General features: G+C 41.7%; 1 protein-coding gene across 1 annotated transcript in view; it reads right to left on the minus strand.

Moving 5' to 3' along the window:
• Positions 1-24,054, minus strand: part of SGPL1 (sphingosine-1-phosphate lyase 1) — a 48,495-nt gene that overhangs the window by 16,489 nt on the left and 7,952 nt on the right. The window contains exons 2-6 of the mRNA XM_054034274.1: positions 13,904-14,069; positions 10,464-10,531; positions 7,832-7,979; positions 3,952-4,031; positions 1,926-2,054 (exon numbers count right to left, since the gene is read on the minus strand). Of these exons, the coding sequence (XP_053890249.1) occupies positions 1,926-2,054; positions 3,952-4,031; positions 7,832-7,979; positions 10,464-10,531; positions 13,904-14,069 (591 nt within the window). The remainder of the gene's footprint in view (positions 1-1,925; positions 2,055-3,951; positions 4,032-7,831; positions 7,980-10,463; positions 10,532-13,903; positions 14,070-24,054) is intronic.

Below are 24,054 nucleotides of genomic sequence, written 5' to 3' on the forward strand. Positions count from 1 at the left end.
GCTCTGACACTTCCCCAGGATCGTGAGGCACCAAGAGGTCCCTTAGTCACAAACTGCTAGTTCCATTTTTGAAATCTGCTGTTTCAAAGCACCTGTCTTGTACATTGGGGGAACTCAATACCTGCAAGGCTAGTTTCAGGAAGTTAATTACAGGGTTAGGTCAATTTTATTAGTTTCTGGCTAACCATTTCAACTCTCCCACTGGCCTTGCATATTGGGTAATTATTCAACAAGGTAGTATGTAATTTCCACACCAAATTTAACACTTCCCTGACTGTGGCATGGAACCTTCTGCTTGAACCTCAGCAGGACTTATGCCTTATACCCCAATTTGCAGAGCTTGAGGGAATGCTGCAAGGCCCGTTTAATTACTCAGGCTTTAGTGAAGGGAGAAGGACATGTGCTGGTATTTTTATTAGGGGGTATTTGGGGGGCTGTCATTTTTATAATTTATTTTCTAGTTATGAAGAGAGAAGCAGCTGGTGAAATTTTTATTTACCTTATATGTGACTTGTATTTTCATTTAGATAATAGCGCTAGACCGAAAGCTAGACACTTTTTAAAGCTATCACGAACAATTAAACACAAAAAACCCATTTTAACCATTTTAGGTGTTGAGAGTTTGTGAGTGAAGTTCTCCAAACGCGAGAGAAGTGTTGCAAAATTCTGCTAAGTACATGACAACTATTAAATTAGAGACCAATTAAAACCACAATTGTAGAGAGAGATTGGTGTGATCCAAGCTACCCTCCTCAGATAATTTAGTCAGTGTTCTATGCAACTGCAAGTCAGTATTGATAAGAGGTGGGGGTAAATGTCTTTCAGACACAAAGATTTTTTTTTTTTTTTTTTTTTTTTAAACACACACCTTCAACTGGCCATATAGTACACCAGCACAGTCACCAGCAGCAATTATGTGGCAGGTTCTGACAACTTAATTCATGATTTGCCACCAGTACCTTGCCCACGATAGAATTAGTTCTCTACAACTTACAAAGACAGCCTACTTCTTACTTGTATTGCAGTAGTGCCAAGAGACGTCAATTACTGACTAGATGCCACTGTGCTCGGCACTGCACACACACAACTACAAAAATAAATAAACAGCCCCTGCCCTGAGAAGCTTACAATCTAACTTTGAGACAAGAGGAGTATAAGAAAATACGTGCTGTATTTTTATGGGAAGGATCCATTTCTCAATGCAACAAAAAGTGTGACTGTTTAGAAAGTATGAAATGAGGGACATGGACTAAAACTCGTTTTGCAAGTAACTAATTCAATCAATGCTTTCGAATTGTTAATTTCAGTGCCTGTGAGCTTTAAAACCATGCAAGCTAACTTGTGCAGACAGCTTACAAGTTGGACAAGGATAATATGTACCATACCCTATTGATCAAAGCCATTTAATACCCTCAACTGCTTCTTAGTGGTCTCCAAGCCAACCAGCCGGAATTGTTTGCAATCCTAGTTGTGGCCTGATAGATTTCTAGATTAGAGCAAAATTAAAGAAAACCTACCCGCCCTCAAACACACCACCCCAAGCCAGTTACATTTTAGAGTCGGTTGTGTCCCTTCCCCCATCTAAGGCCTGGTCTACGCTTACAATGTTTTGCCAGTATAGCAATGTCAGAAGACATATGCCCATTAAGACATAGCTATGTGGCTATGCCAGAGTAATTTCTCTCTTTCAGGGAACTGGTATAAAACTATACTGATGAAAGAATTTGCTAGTATAGCTACACTGGTAAAGCCTCCTAATGGAGACTCAGTTTATACTGGCAGAATTCTTTTTAAGTGTAGAAAAAGCTTAACACGATATACAGGAATAATCTTAGCACAACTAGTAGAAAAGGAAGTGTGCGGAGTCAAATTAGGAAAGTTCATATGTTTAAGGCGGGCGCTGATTTAGCTTCTAGATTACTTACTACTCCACAGGAATTAGGTCCCCCATTGAAGAGTGTGCAGGCCATCCTCACCACCTCCGCTTCCATCTTCCTCAGGCCTGGGAATACATCTGGATGAAGGGGATTACTCCATGCAAACTCCTCATAAACCTTCAGAAAGAAACGAGCAGGTCTGTCTTGCACTGATATATTGCAGAACAAGATCTGGGTTATTGTTTAACAAGTTCTGCAATGGGAATCAAAGGTGGCAATACAGACAGCATTACAAGTGAGCTAATTCAATGAGCTATTTTCAGCCACAGTAGCATGGAGCAGCAGCAGCAAGTCTTAGGCAGCCCAAAGCAGTGTTTTGCAGACTTTAGCTGTAGTAGGAGTTTCTACAAGTAATTGAAGCTACAAATGTGACGGAGACACTCACACCGTCTACCCACTGTGGCTAACTCCAGAATTACCCTAGGGCACATTTGGCCCGTGGTACGATTATGCAACAACGACATGAGGAATGGCCTATTTCAGTAACAAATGTTGTTTAAATAAGTTATAAGGTGCAAATACACCTGTTCTCAGCTTACCTCTATTAAAAGAAAACAAATGGCTGCTTTACAAGATTAACTTTTACAAGTACCAGTTTTTATTCTTTTAAAAAAAAAATAAGTGACTAAAACTCTCATTAGTACAAGAAGCAGTTGATACGTTTGTTTGAATAATTAACTTTAGAACGAGATCTACAACAGTAACAGACAAGTTTGTGGCCACAGGAGAATTCTGGAGTAACTTACAGGCAGATGGTTCAGCTGGGAAAACAAACTCTTAGAAGCAGTAAGACTGTCCACCCGATATGCATCAAAAGTGTTCTCAAAAGCTACCATTTCATACCAAAGTATTTTGCAACCATGGCTTTACATGACAAGCAAAAGCTAGTGCGGGCCTGATTCTGTTCTCCACTCGCCAGAACCAATTCTACTGAAGTCAGTGACAGCGTAATCAGCCAAAATACAGAACAAGTGTCCACCTATCTAGAACCAAAGAATTTAGCAAGATTTCCTGAAGAAAAGCTGTGATGGGGTTTATACACTCAAGCACCTGAAAGCAAGGAAAATTAATAGGCAATCAAACACTGAGTTAAGTACCCAAATGAAACTCATTTCAATTACTAAAAAGGCTACCCCCAGAAGAGGCTAACTAAAGAAAGGACGTTCTTTTTTCCTGGGAGAAGAATTTCTGATCTAGGTATCTAAACAGGTCTTTGGGCTGTTTAGAACTCTTTCAACCTTCCCAAGGAGAGAAGTTTCTGGCTACGACACAACAGGGACTTGGATAGAATCATAGAATATCAGGGTTAGAAGGGACCTCAGGAGGTCATCTAGTCCAACCCCCTGCTCAAAGCAGGACCAATTCCCAATTACATCATCCCAGCCAGGGCTTTGTCAAGCCTGACCTTAAAAACCTCTAAAGAAGGCGATTCCACCACCTCCCTAGGTAACCCATTCCAGTGCTTCACCACCCTCCTCATGAAAAAGGATGAAGCAAGCCAGCCTTCTGATTTTACTACCGTCAGAATATTGGCTGCACTATACAATTTGTTACAAGTGTTCATTTGCCTTGGCTGCAGGGCCCAGCTCAACAGGCTGTCCCAGTCAGAACTTCCACAGAAGCCTAGACCTGGAATAGGTAGCTGCAGGCCAGATTCAAGGTGGTAGTCAGCCAATGTCAGTTTACTCATTCCCTTGTAATTTGTTACTTGTTTTATCATTCCAAATGTTTTACCCAATCTGTTCTTGAATATCTACAGAGACAGGGCTTTGACAGCCACAGCCTTTGGTCATCTATTCCATGGCGCAAATGTTTTGCTAATACTCTCGTTCCTTCAGCCATATCTATCTCAGTCTTTTCCTTTGACTTCAGACCAACGTTCTTTGTTCTACCATCTTCCAAGACAAGATAAATAGGAATTATAAATAGGGAATGAAGGTGTTTATGGATCTTCATCCCACAAATGTATTTGTGTGAATCACATATAAATTATACTTCTTGAACACTTATTTACCTTCACTAACAGGTGAGTGAGTTTCTCTTCCCCACTGTATACTGTCCCAGAGACTTTCCCATCCTCCCAATGTACTTTACCTGAAAAATAAAAAGCATAAACAGCATACGTTTGCATAAGCAACCATCCTGATATGAAAGCTACACAAAAGTGCAAAAAATAGCATCTATCCTAGTAGCAATGCATACTACAAGCGTGATCCTCTCAGTTACTAATTAGCACTAAATTTCCTCCATACTACCATTAAAATAACTCAATTACATGAGGAAACTCAACTTTTTAAAATCAAGGCAAAGAAAGTAACTTAACTGGAGTGCCTGACTGACTAGCAACTTCTAAGAATTGGCACGCCCTATGTAGGTTTGTCCAAATTTTGCAAATGTTTAGGTCAAGTTCCCCCCGTTGATTATCTATTACTGGCTCATAATGTAAAAGGGCTCTGAAAAAATAAAAAGGCTGTGGTTAGTATGTTACTTCCAGACTATACTTGGGTGGAAGCATTCAGAATGTAAAATGCTAAACCCTTCCTCTAGTATATTTCCTGCTTCCCTGGTATCAGGATGATTAGAACAAACAAAATGTCATAGTAATAAATTAGAAGCCATAAGTATTCAGTCACATTTTACCGAATGCAGTGGCTATAAAAGATGCAATAGTTGAGCAATATGCAACTACAACAGAGTATATGTAGTAAATGTAAACAACTTTGGAACTTGAATGGGAATTATTGCAAAAACTTGTCCACACTGCTGGATTCTATTCACTGAGGGTGGTAGCTATACCAACAGAACATTTAACAATGTTACAAGATACTTGAAAAACAGTTCAAACCAATCTGTACTGCTAAAATATGCAATGCAACCTCCAGCAACTGTTTTCACCTAAAAGTGCATGCAAATTACTGCAACTTCAGAACATAGCAGGTATGTTTGGCAGAGCTAGGGCTGCGCCCTTACCAATAAGCACCTCCACATGTTGTCCAGCATCCAAGTGTTTTAACTGGGTAACCTTCTATCACTAAAGCAAAGCTGTAATGCAAATGCACCATTTCAGGGAATGTTTTCAATAGGATTTGGTTCCCCGCTTTACCCAATACCATCTTTCTCCTTTTAACCCCCACCCCCCCCCCAAAAAAAGTTCCTCTTCCACTTGGAAGGGGAAACTTTCATAACTTGGGGGGGGGGGGGGTCAACTTCACTTGCATACATAGAACTCAGGACCAATGCTCTCCCTCCCAAATAGCTTTTGGAGAAAGGAGAAGTGAACAATAAAGGTAAAAACAGACGGGGGGGGGGGGGGGAGAAGGGAAGATGGCACTGTAGTAGTAGGATTTTGTGTTTGTATTAATATAATTTAGAATGAAGGATAAAGAATAATAATGTAGCATGTATTAAATGTATTATGTATGATTTGATCATATCCTGCCAGCCATCCTTTTTGAATAACAGAAAGGAATGGCCTAATGGGCCATTGGTAGAGATATATCAGCCAGAATCTGTGTCTGGACTGATTTCAAGGCAGTGACAGACCTTTGAGGGTTACCAATTTGTTGTAGGTTTAGCATTTTAAAATAAGTAAAAGAATGCAGTGATTGTTTTTCTTTTGCATTGCAATTTGATGTTCCTGTTCAAAATGTTCTGTGTACATTAATTCTGTTGTGTGTGTGAATGAGAAATGTATGTGTTAAGAGATAAGTTTGAAGGCCATCGCTGAACCAGATGTACGAGGGAGGAACCAGAGACAGATGCAAGGGCGCCAGGAGGCTGCAACGCCCTTTATTGAAATGTCAGAGGAGGGCAGATTGACAACGCTAAAGATGAGACAGGCACCTATCAATGGGGAAGAGATAGCTGTGATAAAGAATGAGAAGGACAATTTAAGAAAACAAGCTCTCGTCAAACAACAATTGATTACAGCATGACAGAGCAAAACTCATTGGTCCCAATGAAAGAAAAATCACTATATAAACAGGGTGCCTTGCCATGACACTTTGGGTTCGTCCTGCCAAGACTTCCCCAGAGCATCGTGACACAACCAATGGAACCTGGCTCCTCCCTACCTCGTGATCAACCTAGCTGGCCACTAGGTTGATCCGGACTGGTAACTATAACATCGACTGGCAGGGCAGTGTGCATGGTGTATGTGTGACTGAGAAGCATATGCTAATTGTTGTATCTTCAATAAATGTGGCGTGTTGCTTTCTCCCCTACAAAAGATCAACGGTGCTGTTATGCTTATACAAAGCACACAAGAGGGAGTCTGAGGAAAAAAGCATTTTGAAAATAGAAAATTGAGGACATAGAAAACAGACACAGAAAAAGAGGGCACAGCAAGCTCTAGAAGAAGTTTGGAGAATAGGAAAATTGTAAGATTGATTTTACTGAAAATTTTCCTACATGCAATAGTGTTTATTTCAGATTTAGCAGTGCCAAACTGTTTCGAGAAGAAAGTCCCGAAGCCAGGAATGGTACAATATTAGCCAGTCCTCCTAACCAGACTCTTTTGGAAGCTGTAAACCCCCCCTAAGTTTTCTGATTAGAAGGTGGCAGCTACGTTAACGGGAGTAGAGATTTCAGATGACAGAAGCAACTCAGCAGTGAGGTTTCAGATGCTGTCTATGTGGAACCAAGCCAATGAAACACTATGGCATATAACAAACTACAAGTCTCAGTGACGGAGATAAGCAAGAAATTTCATGTAAGCAATGTTTTGTACTTTGCTTTTTGCTTTAAAAAACAAACAAAAGCCTCGCATTGGGTTAACTGCTCTGAAGCATATTCAGACCTGACTCCAAAATATTTTCCAAGTTACAAGTGTCAGTCAAGAAGAAACTGTCTTGCTTTTCTGGGCCAAAGACTTAGTGTTAGGACACTGCACAGTTTAAAAAGAGACCTCACTCTTTCAATAAGGGCAGTTAAAGTGTTTCCCCCCCCCCCCCCCCCCCCCCCATTGCATGCTCACTGATTTGTTGCGGTGGGGTTGCTCATCAGAGCTGGACTACTGCCGCTGATTTATTTCCCTTAGGATTGGAGGTGGAGAAAGGAAGAAAGTGCATTGATGCATCTGTTTTGGAAAAAAGATCCCCAGAAGAGTAGTGGTCAAATTGGCCCATCCCCACCTCAGACAACCAGGAGACTATCCTTTCCTCCTTACTGTGACAGACTGGTCAGTGAAACAGAATAAAGACTTTCCAGTTACCTTTGTAACCATTACCCTCAAACCCAGATTGTCTGCATTATATATCACTACCATGATGGAACAGAATTACTTTTCCATTACCTTCAGCATTAGAACACCAGGCACCTGAGTTTTTTTTATGGGATGCCTGAGTATTAGTTAATAATTGTAGTTAACTAGAAACATGAGGATTGGTATTAGTCATTTACAGGACAGCACCAATTAACATTTGATGAACACCAAGAAAAATATTTAAGCTGAAACTATTTGTAGCAGTCACCAGAGTCCATTTTACCTTCATAGGTGTGTAAACATATAGCATAATTCTAATATTAAGCCTATGAAGTAGACCTGCATACATAGGCGCCAACTCTGTGGGTGCTTAGGGACTGGAGCACGCCCGGAAAAGACAGTGGGTGCTCAGTCCCTGCGATCAGCTCTTCCCCCACCCTCCCAGCGCCTCCCATGGATCAACTGTTCAACGGCATGCAGGAAGCACTAGGGGGGTGGGGGGAGGGAGATGAGGAGGAGCAAGGCTGGGACATGCTCAGGGGAGGGATTGGGAAGAGGCAGGGTGGGGGTGGGTGCTTGTGGGAAGGGGTGGAGTAAGGGCGTGGCCTGGGAGGGGGTCGAGCACCCCCTGGCAATTGAGAAAGACAGTGCCTCTGCCTGCATATATACCAGTATATTCTCACTATCATACCCATAGAGCTGTACTCCTTCATCTTCTCTAGTAGTACAGGTTGGCTCATGCCTTGCGCTGGCAATGCTTTGATATAACCCTTTCCGTCATTCAGGAAGTGCAAACCAGAGGCTACATCATCCAAGGCCTTGTTAAACTGCTTCTGTATCTAAAAAGAAAATGAAATGCCTTCAACAATAGGGTGCACACATTTTATGGTACACAGAACATTCAGTGCTAATGACTGGAACAGTGAGCTCAACACTTAACTGTGTTAACTTCTTAAACGGATACTGTCAAATAGTGTGCATGTTAATTTCATCCTTTAATGCCTATTTAGAATCTTGAAAATGATTTTGTTTGTCAAATGTAGCAAAGCAAGATGTTGGGCTCCCCTCCACCCCAGCATTTTTATGGTGTTCAAGACCATGATGTTGGGGTCCACTAGGCATAGCTACCAGGTAACTCGGGAGAGTGGAAGGCCACAAGTGCCGATGAAGCTCTTTTGCTCTGGGCCTATCTGAACCCCCAAACCCCATCTTGTGAACTCTCACCTACTTCTATGCTAACTGCTTACATGCTCTGAAGTAGGTTGAAGCAGAAATGTAATGTCAGCTTTTTAGCAGATGGCTGCAGTTTCACTCACACTAGCAGAAATAATAGAGATAAGAAGCGGGGTAGTTAGTTTGCAGGCGTCTAACTCAAGGTCGCAAAGATTGAGAAAGTTTTCTCACAAGCTTATGTAGAGCTTATTGTAACAGTTGTCTGGAAGGGAGGGGTAAGGAGGAACAGCCAGACAAAGAGATGTATGTAAACAGTTTGAAGTATAAAAGGTAAAAGTTGTTTGTATTTGTTGCACTGGATTTGAGACATGCTAGTCTCCTAGTGCCATTTCAGAGCTCTGAAATAAACTTGGCTTGCTTTCTCCCCTCAGTGTCTTTATTGGTGCCAAGCACACCGGGCGACGGACCATTGTTGTCCCCTCGAGCCCTTTAGGGCAGGCAACAATGACAATATAAATAGCTGATTTTATACCAGTTACAGTTTCAAGATGAATTACTTTATGGACCATCTTGCTTCAGAAATCAGATATACATTTAAAAACTCTGAAAAAAATATCTATGTTGCACAATAACGTAACACAATGAAAGAACACAGATAAGATTAGGACACTTTCACTTCTCCCCCAATCTACAGTTTGAAGGCCCAGGTCTGCCCTCACAGCAGCACAGATCTCTCTCCCAGAAGCATTATCTAATATAGCTGTTGAGATACCATCAGTAACAGAGACTTTTGAACATTGGAATACCTGGACATCAAGGCCTCTTGTAAGCAACATGATAGGCTTGTGTGTCAGACTCTACTGATCAGTGGACGCACTAGGCAAATGAGACATTAAACCGTTTCTTTGCAATGGGCCAACATCTCAGTAGCCCTATCCTGAAAATGTGGGTCATGTAAAAATAAGAAATAGTTGTAGGGAGCCCAGGACTACTTTGTGTCTCCTTTGCCAATAAGCAAGGAACAGACATAAATGGAATATAATATTAAGTTATAAATTAATCTGCCATAGCTCACTGGTTATGACAACCAGGTCAAACGATGGAATGTTTTGGTCAGGACATCAGCATACAGGGAGATACTTGTAGCTTATAAGAGCTGGATAAAAGCTTTCAAAACTAGTTCCATGCATCAGTAATAATGCCAAGAGAAGATCTGGGAGAGAAAGCATTCTTTATCATGCTAAGCCAGTGGTTTTCAACCTGTGGTCCCCAGCCCCCTGAGCGTTCGCAGACTATGTTTAAAATTTCCCAAAGGGGTCTGCACCTCCATTCAAAAAAATTTTAGAGGTCTGCAAATGGGGGGGGGGGGGAAGGGTTGAAAACCACTGTGCTAAACCATTCATCTGTTGCATCAAAAGATGAACTTAAGACAAACCTGGCCCCCGAATCCTTCATTTTATTTAGTTTATCTATTGTGACTGATGTCCTCAGGGCAGGAACTGTACCTTGTATGCCACCAAACACAGTATTGTCATTACCAAATACATTTTAAAAGAAGTTATACCCTTCTCGATGGTAAGAATTCATGACAATTGCTGAATCTTGTAGTAAATAGGTTTAAGTTTAAGTAAAAAAAAAAAACTCCATTGTATTTCTTGTTTTAATGATTACATAGCTTCTGCTCTCTTAAGAGTAGAGTCCAAGCTATTCCTAACACAGATAGGAGTTCTAAACCAATCAAAGACAAGGAGAATAACCTCTTCCTCTTGCATAACACAAGATTCAGTTATCACATTCAGTTAACTACATGTGGAGGACACAAACAGAATGGTAAGTTAGGCAGAGAAATAACCCAGAGTAAACTCTGTGGCCTTCATCCACCACTTAAGGCTATTTTCAGAAAGTCTGATAATATACAGAAAGGAGTTGGGGAAACTCAGCTGCTTGGTATTACTGGCAATGAAAATGTCATCTCCCTTTTCTGAGGCCAATACTGCTACAGAAAGATTACTTGGACTGTAAGCTCTTTGGGGCAGGGACTTCATGTTTGTCCAGCGCCTAGCACAAAGGTCTCCTGGGCATTATTGCAATACAGATTACGACAGACAGAGAGTTGGCTGAATGTTAAGGAAAGCTGTTCAGATACTTACTATGGCGCCAACAAAAGGCAGTTTTCTTAGAGTTTTAAAGAACCATTTTTTACTTCGTGATGTTAAACCTGAGATAAACAAGAAACAAAAATCAAAATTGAGCAACCTGCTCCGAAATAATAAACCAAAAAAACCCTAGAGTTTAGTATGCAAAGGTGATTTAAGATCCTTGTTTAGTCATTAGTAGGCATTTGTCTAACTCACCATATACATATATTCTTGCATTATTTGGCATTCTGGACAGGAAAGCTGTAAGAGGAATACCAGAGGAATACCAGAATACCAAATTCTGGCTCTATTAAAATCAATGGGAGTTTCTCTCAACTCCAGTGGAGTCATAATTTCACCTCAGGTGTCCAGCATGTCTTGGGTGAGACAGGAGGAGAACAAACATGAATAGCACCAGCCTGCAACACCTGTCTGTAGAGTTCTAAATACTGGGGGGAAAGGACAGACAGACAGACAGACACCTCATTTCTATGAGGACCATTACTCAGAAGAGAAAGAAGTAGACGCTTATTGAAAGCATTTTTCCATTTCATATGCAGAATATTACTGGCCAGTGATTGCACTCTGACAACACAATCTCTGCTTTTTGTTGCAAATGGTCAAAGCAAGTGGCCAGGTACCAGGAGAATACTGTACATGTGTTCTGGTTAAACTACTACTATCTCCTTTTTGGTGTGGACAAAGTCACCTGATTTGTGCCACACACATCCAATTTTCCATCCTGGTTATTTAGAAATCTCATTGAAATCCAGATTCTGCTTCTGACCTTTGCTGGAGAAGCAATGATAGGGTTAGCTATGCTCAATACCATCTTTGGAAGGCAGTCTCTCGACAGCTATCGGGATTTAATCCAGCAGAGGGATGCCACAGATCCTTTAGCCATAGAAAAGTGACTTGAGGTTAGATCAGAGGAATTAAAGACCCCATACACTACACACACTTAGGTAAACATTGGCAGCTACAGATAACACTTTCATGAAGAAACAACTGAAACTATTTTAAAATCTCACTCTAGAGACTTCATAATCTTTATCTTTGATACTAGTATGACTCCTTTACTCTGCTTCTTTTCTTCATACTATCTATCTTGCAATCTTGAGACACCAACAGGAGAATACAAACTCAGCTAACTTTGCACTAATGTTCTGCAGTAAATACTTAATAGCTTAGACTTTGGAAAGAATTTGTATTACATGCATTGTCGATAATCTGCTTTTTGTTTGTTTGTTCGTTCATTCCTAGGAATGCAAGTTTCTTCAATTTTTACTGTATACTTAGATTAAACATCCTGAATTTTATGTAAGATTTCCCAACACTATGCTAGTATTTAAAAAACAAATATTAAGAAAACTCAGGTACTAGTACTGTTCTAGCTTGAAACTCAGAGCCAAGAAATCTTCTGTTTATTCTTGCTAAAAAGAGTGTTTTTAGCTATTCAAATGTACTTTTCCCTCCCCTGGGAAACTGTGGGGGAAGTATAAAATTAAACATCAAATTAATATGCTGTTACTCCTAATAACAGCCACTAGAAACTACTACATACTCCTATGGGACTCACAGGGCACTACAGCCTCCTCTCTCAGATAGGTCCAGTGATCTTTATCACCACCTTGCCACAATAAAGAAGAATGTACGGCAATAGACCAAGAGATCCAATTTAATTTTTACAGTTCAAACAAGGAAAAAGGCTCAGAACAGATGAAAACATGTGGGTATGTACCTTAAATAACTGACTCTCAGACAGTAAATATGTATGATTAATGGAAAGGAAAGGGAGCCCCCTTCTTCAGCCCAAGATGCGTTCTAGACAATCCTCCACGCCTGATGTTCCGCTATTGTATCATGATTTCCCATCATGAACCTCACCAGAGTCACCTTTGAGTTCTGTGCGATTTCTGACTTTTGAGCCACAGGAGTGACCAGCAAATGAGTGTTGAACCAAAAGTCCAATGGGAGGGGAGGAGCAGGGCAACTTTTCTGCATCACACAGGCACACTCTAGACTGTCTTCCACCACTCCCTAATATGGAATGGTTTAGCTACTGAAACTTTGCCACATCTTGACCTTAATATGATAACCAGAGATTTTACTGGTACATTCTGGGTTATGTCAGAAGCCTGTTTATAATGTTGTGATGCATGGCCAGAAAGGGTTAAACATCCTACAGGATGAAGGACTTAAATTCAACCCTTAAAGACATATCGGGAGATAATGTTTGTGTTTTAGTGTATTTTTACATAAATATGGGTAGTGGTCAACAATGTAATCAACAGACCCTGTCTATGCTGTATTCTGATAATTCAGAGATCAAAAGAACATCCTAGCATTTAAATGAATTGTAAACATGGGAGATCACTGTATTCATCTCTTTGAAATGTATAGCAAATCATCTGTGAAAGGTGGAGAAACAGGCCATTGCCTTATGTTAATCTGTGTGAATAATTTAACAATGAGTCTTAGGGAATGGGGGCCTATTGTTCCCCGAGGGACTCCAATTCTGTCAAAGAAGGCCTGAAATTGTATAAAAAAAATCCTTGGGTCCCAATCCTTTTTATTTCAGATCTGCTTAAGCTTCATCAGGGGAAGTTTGAGTTGCAAGATTGAGGTCCCAGTTCAGCTGGAAACACCCTGAATACAATATTGGACATTGGACTACAGACAGTCCTCGACTTTACGACACAGCACTTATGACGTTTCTGAATTGACACCCTGATTCAACTTACGACAACTGGTTTCGACTTTACGACGCTCTGTCCGCGGATGAAGTGCATTGTGGTTCCAAGTTACGACATTCTGATGCATGACGCAATTTTCAGGAACCAATTGTGTCGTAAGTCCGATGACTGCCCCTATAACTTATGAACTAAATTCTAAAAGAACTCTTTGTAACTACAAAGCTCACCATCTCTGCTATGTATCTGAACCTCAAGAATTGAACTTGTGTGTATGAATAAATACATTTTAGTTTAGTTAATAATAATTAGCTGCAAGCATGTATTTGGGTAAGATCTAGAATATTAATTAACCTGGGAGGTAATGTGTCTGATCCTTTGGGATTGGTAGAACCTTTTCTTTTATATGATGAAATAAGATTTTCAGAAATTTTCATTATATTTTACTTGGGTACCTGGATGGAGGCCTGAGACTGGGTCGCTTTAAGGGAACTGCGTTGTTGGTTTCTGGGCAACCAGTGAGGTAATAAAGACACTGTTTTGTGCTGGCTTGGTAAATCTAAGTATTGAAATATCCACCAGTTTTGGGGATTGTCTGCCCCATTCTTTGCAGGCCACCCCTAATTGAATGACCTCAGCTGGCCCTCACTGGGATCCCAGTCACAAATGTATAAACAGAAGAATATTTACATGAGAAATAACTGTCCCCACAAGCGTATTAGAAAACCCGACTCCAGAGAGACGTGCCAAGGTACTCACTCTCTGGTTGGAAGAGGATACCGTGCAGCCACACCACCACCAGAGTAGAAGCAAATGTCGAGCCAATCAATTGCCAGGGTTCAATGCCAGCACACTGTCCATTCACAAAGGTCCTTGCTTTTTCTAAATACATGAGGATGATTTCCTTATAAGGAACAAAGGTGTCCTGGGGGGGAAAAAAACAAACAACATATTACAGAAGGTAAGTCCACCCTACACCTTTTCAAATCCTATGAATAAGGGCATTGAAGAGTTGTTCCTAAAATAGACATTGAACTGCCTCCCAGTTAGATAGAGCTCCTACTGAAAAAAAGTGTTGCCAACTCTCAGAATTTTATCATGAGTCTCTTGATAATTATTGTTTTCCTTAAAGCCCCAGCTCCTAGAGTCAAGGGGATACATGATGATTTCAGCCTCCATTCTTAAAGAAAAAGTAAGTTTCTAGCCCTTGTGGCTGTGGAGAAAACTTCAAAATGTGACCCCGGTGCACCCTAAGGCTCAAAAAGAAGGCAAATAAAAAACACCAAATCTAGTATTTTTACATGATCTCATGATTTTAAAGCCCCCCTCATGATTTTAGAACATTTGGGGTTGGCAATACTGCGACATACTTCCCACAAGCAGGACAGGCAGGCAGTTGTCATGAGTTGTGTTCCTGATTAGCATAGGAGAAGCAAGTGCTAGAATATGTACCGTATATACTTGTTCATAAGCCGAATTTTTTTTAGTAAAAAAGGGAAGCACCAGAGAAGGGGGTCGGCTTATGAACGGGTATAGAGAGGGAGAGGTGGGACACAGCCCCTCCGCACAACAGAGGGAGCAAGGAGAGGCAGCAGAGCCAGAAAGGAAGAGGCGGGGCCAGAGTCTCTCCGCTTCTAGCCACGCTGCTCTCCCCCAGCTCTGGGGCTTACAGGCTGCAGCCATGCCGCTCAGCCCCGCCCCACAGAGCACGCTGTGGCTGCGCCGCCTGGCCCAGCCCACTGGAACATGCTGCGGCCGCGCCGCCCGGTCTGGCCCGCCGGATCAGGCTGTGGCCACGCTGCCCAGCCTGCCGGAGCAGCTCCGGCCAGGCCAGACATATCCTTCCCTGGCCCTCCCCAGATAAGGTGGGAAGGGATGGGAAGGGGAAAGTGTGGGGGGTTCCAGGGGTTACTCCCCTGACTGCCAACTCTCCCCCCCCACCCCCAAAAAAATTTCCCCACCAGTTGCTGTCCCAGCCCGTCAGGGTAAGCAGATGGCGTGCTGGGACACTTTGTTTACTTAGGTTTACCTCCATGCCTGCGGACGCTCGAGATAAACAAACCATCTCGGCCTACCAGCGGCTTATCCTGATGGCCCGGGAGCCAAAGTTTGCTGACCCCTGAATTATAGGGTTGGCTTATGAACAGGTTATAAAAAATTTTCATTTTTCCTTATCCATCTTGGGGGGGGGGGAGAGGAAGGAGTCAGCTTATATACTCGATCATAAGCAGGTTCGTTTATATGATAGTTTGTTAAGCCTTAAAAAAAAAAAAAAAAGAATAATTTTTGAAGCACTCTTCAACAAGAAGTTTTGAGCAGTTCTGACCTGTAAATAGTAAAATTCTGTTTGAGCACTTCCCAATGACTTCAACATTCTGCCTATGGGTATGTATTAGGGACCATGCTTTTTCTACTGTGTTACCTGAAAATCTTACTATTGGGCCCAATAGCAATTAAAATGAAAAAGCTACCCATTCACCACAAAATACCCAATAGCCTCATGATTAGAGTGCTCGCCTGGGATATGGAGACACCCAAATTCAAGTCTTTAGTTTGGTGCCAGACTATTGGCTACTCTGCAGTGGGTGGGGTGGTGCTCTAGCTCTCTATTGTTTTTTATTAATAATTATTATTATTATTATTATTAGGAAAGCTCTCTTTCATTCCAATACAGAACAGGAACATTTTTGAAATCTCAAATTTTCACAGGAAAGGAAACCATTTTCCATCCTGTTCTAGTTGCGAGACTCCCATTGAAGGAAGACAGGATTCCCTGCAAGCAACGTTAGCGTACATTTACCATACTTTGGAAACCTGCTGGAGAGAATGTTTTGTTGAATGGTTTCTATTTGCTTCAGAAAAGCTGCATTTAGCTACAAGTAGTGGAATTAACATCTATTTGCTTGACAAAGAACAAACTATAGACATATCAAGAGTCCCTGCAGGGAAACAAGGATGGTAGCTTAAATCATTAGTGATAAAGGCTAGAAGTACTACCATTGGCCTCTTAGAAGGTAGTCACATTTCACATTATCCAAGTTCCCATAAAGTTGTTACTTCACTTAGAGCTAAATCAAGGTGTCCTTTAATCTCATCTTCTGTGCAACTAACAGTGTAAAGGCATAAATCTTTAATTTTTACTTTGCTTGTTCAAATTTCCAAGAAGGCAGTACATCTACTCCCCTTCAGGGATTTTTTAACAGAACAGAAACAAACACTGATGCTTTTGGCTTATTGTCCAGTAGCTGGTGCATGAAAATTGCATAGGTCTGGAACACCATTAAGAGGAGGAGGAAGAGCTGCTAGTGCACTAGTTTCTTGATTGCCATTTTAAACTCTTAAGAGAATACTGGAGTTCCACCAGAAACTAAGTGAGGTTTTAGAATCAAGGATACTCACTAAGTGAATACAGTAATATCAAATTGTATTAAGTGGAATCTAAACAGAATGTTCTCCAATTATGTTAGCTTGCCTGACATCAAGCCTTGAGTTTCCACAATCAGCAGCTTTATTTCTCAGGAGACAAAACATTTTATGATAACGCAGATTGGAGCCAGTAACTACATAAAGCTCTTTGGGGAAAACTCCAGATTACTTTAGTGACTACACATAGAGAACCAGAGCAGTTAAGCCTGCGATGGGAGGAACAATTTCTGGTGGCAAATTCACCTCACACAGACCAAGATTTTCAAAACAGGAGTCTAAGGTTAGACTCCTAATTCCATATTTAGGCACCAACATTAAGTGGCCTAATTTTCAAAAGCATCGAACATCTAGCTACTCCCACTGAAATTACCACATTCTGCAGTACTCTAGAGTTTCAGGGAGCGAGAAGGATTAGAGTTCTCTATTTAAGGCATTATCTACACTACACAATTAGGTCGACATAAGCTGCCTTACATCAACCTAATTATGTCAGCATACACACTACAGCCTTGTCCTGCCAATGTAAGTGCCCTACTACACCAACATAACTCCACCGTCACAAGAGTTATAGGGCTTACGTAGGGCAACGCAGTGTCTGTGTAGACACTATGTTACTTACATCGGCCATTGGCTGTCTTGTCAATTTCACGGCTCCATGCTGGAACTGTGAAATTGGAACTGTAATATAGCATGGAACCATGAAATTGATAAGAAAGCAGGACAGCTAGAGCCTGGCTCCCCACTCCCAATTGGGTTGCTGCTCTGAGGCTCCCCACTCAGGGAGTCAAGAAACCCGGGTGGCTGCCCTCCTTCCCCCACTCCCAGACAGGAGCAGAGAGCCAAGAGCCCGGGGGGCAGCTGGGCTCCCACAGGGGAGCTGAAAGTCCTGGCTCCCAGGACCTCCCCCCAGTCAGGAGAACCGTGAGAAGGGGACAAAAAAAAAAAAACAAAAAAAAAACAAAAAAAAACAGGCAGGTGGAGACCAGGATGGGGAGGGAGTGGATATGGAGTAAGTAATTCAAGCATTATTTATTAATTCTGAGCTTCTTGGATGGTAAAGTGTTGAGCATTTTTAACATGTCAACTGATAATATACTGGGCTTCCCTGCCCAAAAGTAATCAGCAAATTAGAATGGATCACTAATTTTAGAGTTTAATAGGATAAAACCAAACAGTATAAAAAAGAAAGATAGAGTCCACACTAATTCATTCCAATTGGCATTGGATTGTTTGTAAGTCAGTGTAGCAATGCTGTTTTCAACCTTACCATAGTTTTACACCCTGTTTCCTAGCAGCAATGCTAGCTAAATAGCTTGATCCACACAGCTCTTTTAACTCCGCAACACTTGGTGAGTCCCACACATTTCTCACTTTCCTCTGAGCAGAGCATACAAGGAGGCAGGTTTGAACAGGTCCTAGACAATGATTCTGTGTCTCTTCCATTCTGTCTTTTATGCAATAACTAAGGTTAAGATTGTGTCATGGTTATTTTTAGTAAAAGTCACAGACAGGTTGCAGGCAATAGACAAAAATTCACAGGAGCCCCTGACTTGTCTGTGACTGTACTAAAAATAACCCTGGGGGGGGGGAACAGAGTTCGGGGGGAGGAATGACAGCTGGAGTCCGACCACCATGGGGGGTGGGGAGGAGCGCACAGCCCTCACTCCAGCAGCCTCAGCCACAGGGAGAGTGGGAGAGCCTGCACAGACACCCACAGGCCAGGGGCACACGTCCCTGACCCCAGCCCCGGAAGGGAGGGGAGGTGCACAGCTTCAGCCCTAGGTCCAGTTGCTGACAGCCAAAGAAGTCACAAAGGTCTGGTAAAGTCACGGAATCCATGACTGCCATGACCTCCATGACTAAATTGTATCCTCAGCAATAAGTCAAGTTCTACTTTTACTGAGGGTTAAAGTTCAGATACAACTGTACCATTTGCTATTTTCAGGACACTAGCACAGAGACGCACTGATTAAATCCTGCAAACCACAGTCCTCTGCCTGAATACAAGAGATAACAATCCCCTCCCTTGTAATCTTGTTCACAGACTGGTTGCATTTATTGTCTTGCTGCTTCTTCCTCCAGCAACACTGGAACTACTAACCATATGTGCTTAAAGGGAATATATTTCTAGCTTTACAGAAATCAATCGACCCTCTTCTCCTCCAGCACCCACTCTCCAGGCTGGGTAAGCTTAGTGGCCTGGACAGAATTTAAATCAATCTTTATAGAACTATAAAACCTTGTGAAAAAAACAAAAACCTGTTCTACCCAGATGTGCGTGTTGTGGGAGCAACACAAGAGGCCTTATATTTGAGAGTGAGAGTCAGCTTCTGTGATGCATTTATGCCTTAAAAACTCCAAGTCACTCAAAACTCACGAGTACACTGATAAGTTCTTATGTTTCTAATTGACTGAAACAGTCCCCTAAAGGAGAAATTCACCACGAGATCATTTATTCCCTGCCTTCCAGAAGGAATGATCCAAATATTTGATAAAACATTCAATTATTTACATCATTAGGACTTGCAATATTCACATTTTTTTTAATGTAAATGCATTCAGAAACCTGGGCTATTGAAGAGCTTTTATCAATAAAGATTGGGAAGACATCCTGATGATCCTGCTTTTTAAAGTCCATTAGTTGGCTGGGTTGGTTCCAGGTGTAGCAGTCATGCCATCACAAACATATTAATATTAACAACTGTTACCATCTTCCACCTCAAAGGGAATTATATTCAGACAGCACAGTAAAAATCCATCAAAAGAAAATCATACATCTGAGCCAAAGCTAACCAGACTGGACATCATAGTTGTGCCAGAAAAGTATTTTCCTGGCAAAGAAGTTTAAAACTTCAGTAGGTCCCTGTGCACCAGATGAACAGATCACACAAGCGATAATGTGGAGAACCTTGCTCTGTGCTGCCACAGTGAATAACTAGAATGTAGGTTTCCATGGGTATCAAAATGACAGCATTTACTAACATTAAATTCACTTATAGGAAGAGCTAAAAATAAGGTCTCTTAAGGAAACAGAATTCCCCCCGGTAGGATCAATAAAATTGTTTGAGGACTAAGATTAGCTTTTTAAGGAAGTATAGATTTATTTTAAGTACCAAGAGAAATTCTGTGCTCATTACATCATTAAGGGTACGTTTAGATCCACTTCTAGAGTCCAAATTGTATATTTTACAGATACCCACATCTCAAAATGTGTGACAATATGATAGAATGACAATTTCAGCATTCGGGAGGCACATTTTCTGGCTTGGCATACACAGAATACTTAAGTCATCTCATCTTAGCCCCCATTTATAATTCCTACAATCATCTCAAAATACTGAATAATTTTTCTTCAAAACATTGAAAAACAGGAACTGAATAATATTTTCTGAGGTTTCAATAGACATTATGGCTAACACAGACTTTAGTTAGCTTGCATTCATTTTTATCTAATGAATGTTGTATGAAGCAGTGTTTGTTAAACATTATGCCTTAACTTGATTATGTTATCATGTGTAATACCTAGGACTTTGTGCATACTTTATTTGGTTGGTGTGCTATTATTTTTCAGTTCAATGTCATTGGGCTCCTTGAGGTTAAATTAAAGACAGCAAGTGTAGAAATAGTTTTGGTCATGACAGTTTAAAAAGTTTAAACTGTTTACAAACTATGACGTATTCTTCACACGTGACAGGAATGAAAATGCTACTCACCTGTCAACTTGTAAACTCCAATTTAAATGCTCGGAGTGTAGTTTTCAAGTAGGAAAGCCTTGTTTACACATCAAGCTATCTGCTGCTGCCAAGGAGTGTCAGCAGCAAACAGAGCTGGATCAATGTTGAAGACCCTGTAGTTATTTCATGAACTGTGGCTAAATGATATTCACTTATTTTTCAAGCTTATATATTAACTGATCAGACATTTCTATGTTTGAGTATTAAGATTTAAGTTGATCACTTTCCTCTAAGTGTCTCACTTTAACAAGCCTTGATTTTTAGACAGACATTGTATCAGATGTGACTACTCCGAATAAGAATTTAAAACATACGGGCCTAAATATTGACCCTACTAGCTAGGTGACCTCTATTTAGAGCTAAAAAATAAGCCCAGGTCTGCATTACAAGTTTTTGTCATCACACCTGTGTTGGTCAGGGGTGTGATTAACTGACCAGCTGTGCCAGCAAAAGCCCCTAGAGTTTAGCCACAGCTTATACTGGCAAAACTGCAGTTATGGTTGATTTTGCCCTGGGGAGGCCTGGAATAAGCAATGCTGGCAAAAGATGTAAGCAGCAACCATAGGAGGAATGCTCTGCCAGTACAGTATACCAGTGAAGTGTTGCTAGTCAAGACCTGACCTAACCAGATTTTCAGACTCTCTGCCTCAGACAGCAAGAACTTAACCGTATAAAACTAGAATAATGATTGTTCAATGCAGTCTGCTATTCCAAAGGGAGTTGCACCTGTTACACTGAATTATGCCTGAGTAACAACTGTATTCCTGTGCCTACTCAAGGTCTTTAATGAAATTAAGCAATATCTTAAATATATAAAAACTAATAGTTAAACATTTGTTAGAATAATACTTCTTCAGCAGACTAATTCTGGGGCTACATGTTGTAGGTAAAGCTGGTATGTCAGGCCCCTGCTCCCCAGGAATGAAGCAACTCTGATAGGAAAAGCATGCGCACTTCATGCGTACGTGCCACCTAACTCTGAACAGTGTGCCATATGACTGGAAAATAGCTAACACTGTGCCTATATTTAAGATAGAATAATTCAATTCATAGAAGTAAATGGTAAAGGGGGATGCAATGCAACATGGGTTTGCAAAAGATGAGATCAGGCCAGACTAACCTGATTTTTTCTTTGAGAAAACAACTGATTTTTTAAGATAACAAAAATGCAATAGATTAATATCCTTGGACTTCAGTAAAGCATTTGACATGGTGCCACATGGGAAGTTAATAGTTAAATTAGGGAAGATGGGGATCAGTACAAGATGTGTAAGGGGAGAAGGCAACAGGTTGTGCTGAAAGGAGAATTATCAGTCTGGAGGGAGTTACCAGTGGAGTTCCTCAAGGATCTGTCTTGGGACCAATCTTATTCAATATTTTTATTAGTGACTTTGGTACAAAAAGTAGGTGTGTGCTACTAAAGTTTGCTGATTATACTAAGCTGGAAGGCATCATCATCAATACAAAGACAGATTGGAACATCATATAGGAAGATGTGGATGACCTTGAAGACTAGGGTGACAGACATGGGATGAAATTCAATAGTACAAACTGCAAGAACATGCACTTTGGATCTAATAAGAATTTTGCTACAAGCTGGGGGCTAATCAATTGGAAGCAACAGAGAAGGAGAGAGACCTAGTTGTGTGGGTCGATCAGGATTACTATGAGCCACTAACGTGATGCAGCTGTGAAAAAGGAAAATGCGATCCTTGGATGTGTCAGGCGTGGCATTTCCAATAAAGATAGAGAAATATTAATGCCATTATACAAGGCACTGGTAAGATCTCACTTGGAATGCTGTGTACAAGAAAGATGAATTTAAACAGGTGCAGAGAACAACTGCTAGGATGATCAGGAGAATGGAGGAGGCTGGAAGAAGAAGCTTGTTTAGTCTTGCAAAAAGAAGGCTGAGAGGGGATAGGATTGCTCTTTATAAATACATGGGAGGTAAACACTAGGGAGAAGGAAGAGCTATTTACATTAATGGAGAATGCTGGCACAAGAACAAATGGATATAAACTGGCCATGAATACATTCAGGCTGGAAATCAGAAGGTGGTTTCTAACCATCAGGGGAGAGAGATTCTTGAACAGCTTCCCAATAGAAATTGGGGGCAAACAACTTAATTCATTTTGAGAGAGAGGTGGACAAATTTATGAGTGAAACTGTATGACAGGGTTGTTTGTGATGGTAGGGGGCAGGGCTCAACAACTCTGGTCACTTTCAGTTTATGTTACTAAAACTCATGCTTCAAGTTTCCATCTGGCCACCAGCAGGGGTCAGGAGGGATTTTTCCTGCTTCCACCAATGGATTCTCAGAGGGATGTTTTTGTTTTTTTAAATCTCTTTCCTCTGAAGCATCAGAAGATTGCCAAAGCTGGAGACGGAACATTCAGGGGGTGGGCCAGAGCTCTGAGGTGACAATGAGCATTCCCTCAGGTGCTTGGCTGGCTGGTTCCTGCTCACATGCTCAGGGTCTAACTGATCACCCTAGGTGGGGTTGGGAAGGAATTTTCCCCCAGATCAAACTGACAGTGACCTTGGGAAATATTTCACCTTCCTCTGCAGCATGTTGGTGCAGGTATCTTGCCAGAATTACCTGGGTATATCTCATACTAGTTTCACTACCATTGTGCGAGACTCAGGCCCTGGTGCTCCTCGGTCTCTCCTGTTCTCTGCCTGTGGTACATAATAGTCTAGTCTCCTGTGGGCTGTAATACATTGGTCTTGATTGTTGGGTTTAGTGCAGGGGTGGACAAACTACGGCCCGCGGGCCGTGTCCGGCCCGTCAGAACTTTTAATCTGGCCCTCGAGCTCCTGCCGGGAACTGGAGTTGGGTGTTTTCTGCATGGCTCCCGAAAACAGTGGGATGTCCCCTCTCCAGTTCCTATGTGTAGGGGCAGCCAGGGGGCTGTGCATGCTGCCCCCTGCAGCTCCCATTGGCCAGGAACCGTGGCCCTGGAGCTGTGGGGCAGTGCCTGCAGATGGAGCAGTGCGCAGAGCCGCCTGGCCGGGCCTACGCACAGGAGTCGGAGGGGACATACCGCTACTTCCGGGAACTGCTGGAGGTAAGCACCACCCGGAGACTGCACCCCTGGGCCCCCACCTGCACCCTAACCCCCTGCCCCAGGCCTAATCCCCCTCTCGCCCTCCAAACCCCTAGGTCCCAGCCTGGAGCACCCTTCTGCACCCCAAATTCCTCATCCCCCAACCCCACCCCAGAGCCTGCTCCCCCAGCTGGAACTCTCACCCTCCCTCCACACCCTAACCCCCAATTTTGTGAGCATGCATGGCCTGCCATACAATTTCTATACCCAGAAAAATCTGCCCACCCCCGGTTTAGTGTGTGGGTGCTGGGTGTATTGGTGGCCTGTGATATATAGAGGAGGTCAGCCTAGGTGATCTGGTGGTCTCTTCTGATCTTAGATTTTATGACCAATACTTATTCAGTTACGTGAATGTTAAATTTATTCCCCAAACTACTATACTGAAATGAATATAAAAAGCTATCCTTTAGAAAGAAAAACTTCTTTGCCAGATTACCTTTAGTCTAGCATAGAATTTAAGGTACAGAAACTGAAAGAACCCCCATATGTACCAACCGTTCCAGCAAATCAGGATGACTGGCTATGCAAAGGCCTATTATAGATCAAGCACAAAAATATATTGAGGCAGAATAAACAGAGCAGTAACTAAGAATAAAACAGAAGAATTCTAAGTTCCACTTTACAAAGGAAAAACAAAACC

This window comes from Malaclemys terrapin, chromosome 7, assembly GCF_027887155.1.
Source record: "Malaclemys terrapin pileata isolate rMalTer1 chromosome 7, rMalTer1.hap1, whole genome shotgun sequence".
Classification (NCBI taxonomy): Eukaryota; Metazoa; Chordata; order Testudines; family Emydidae; genus Malaclemys; species Malaclemys terrapin.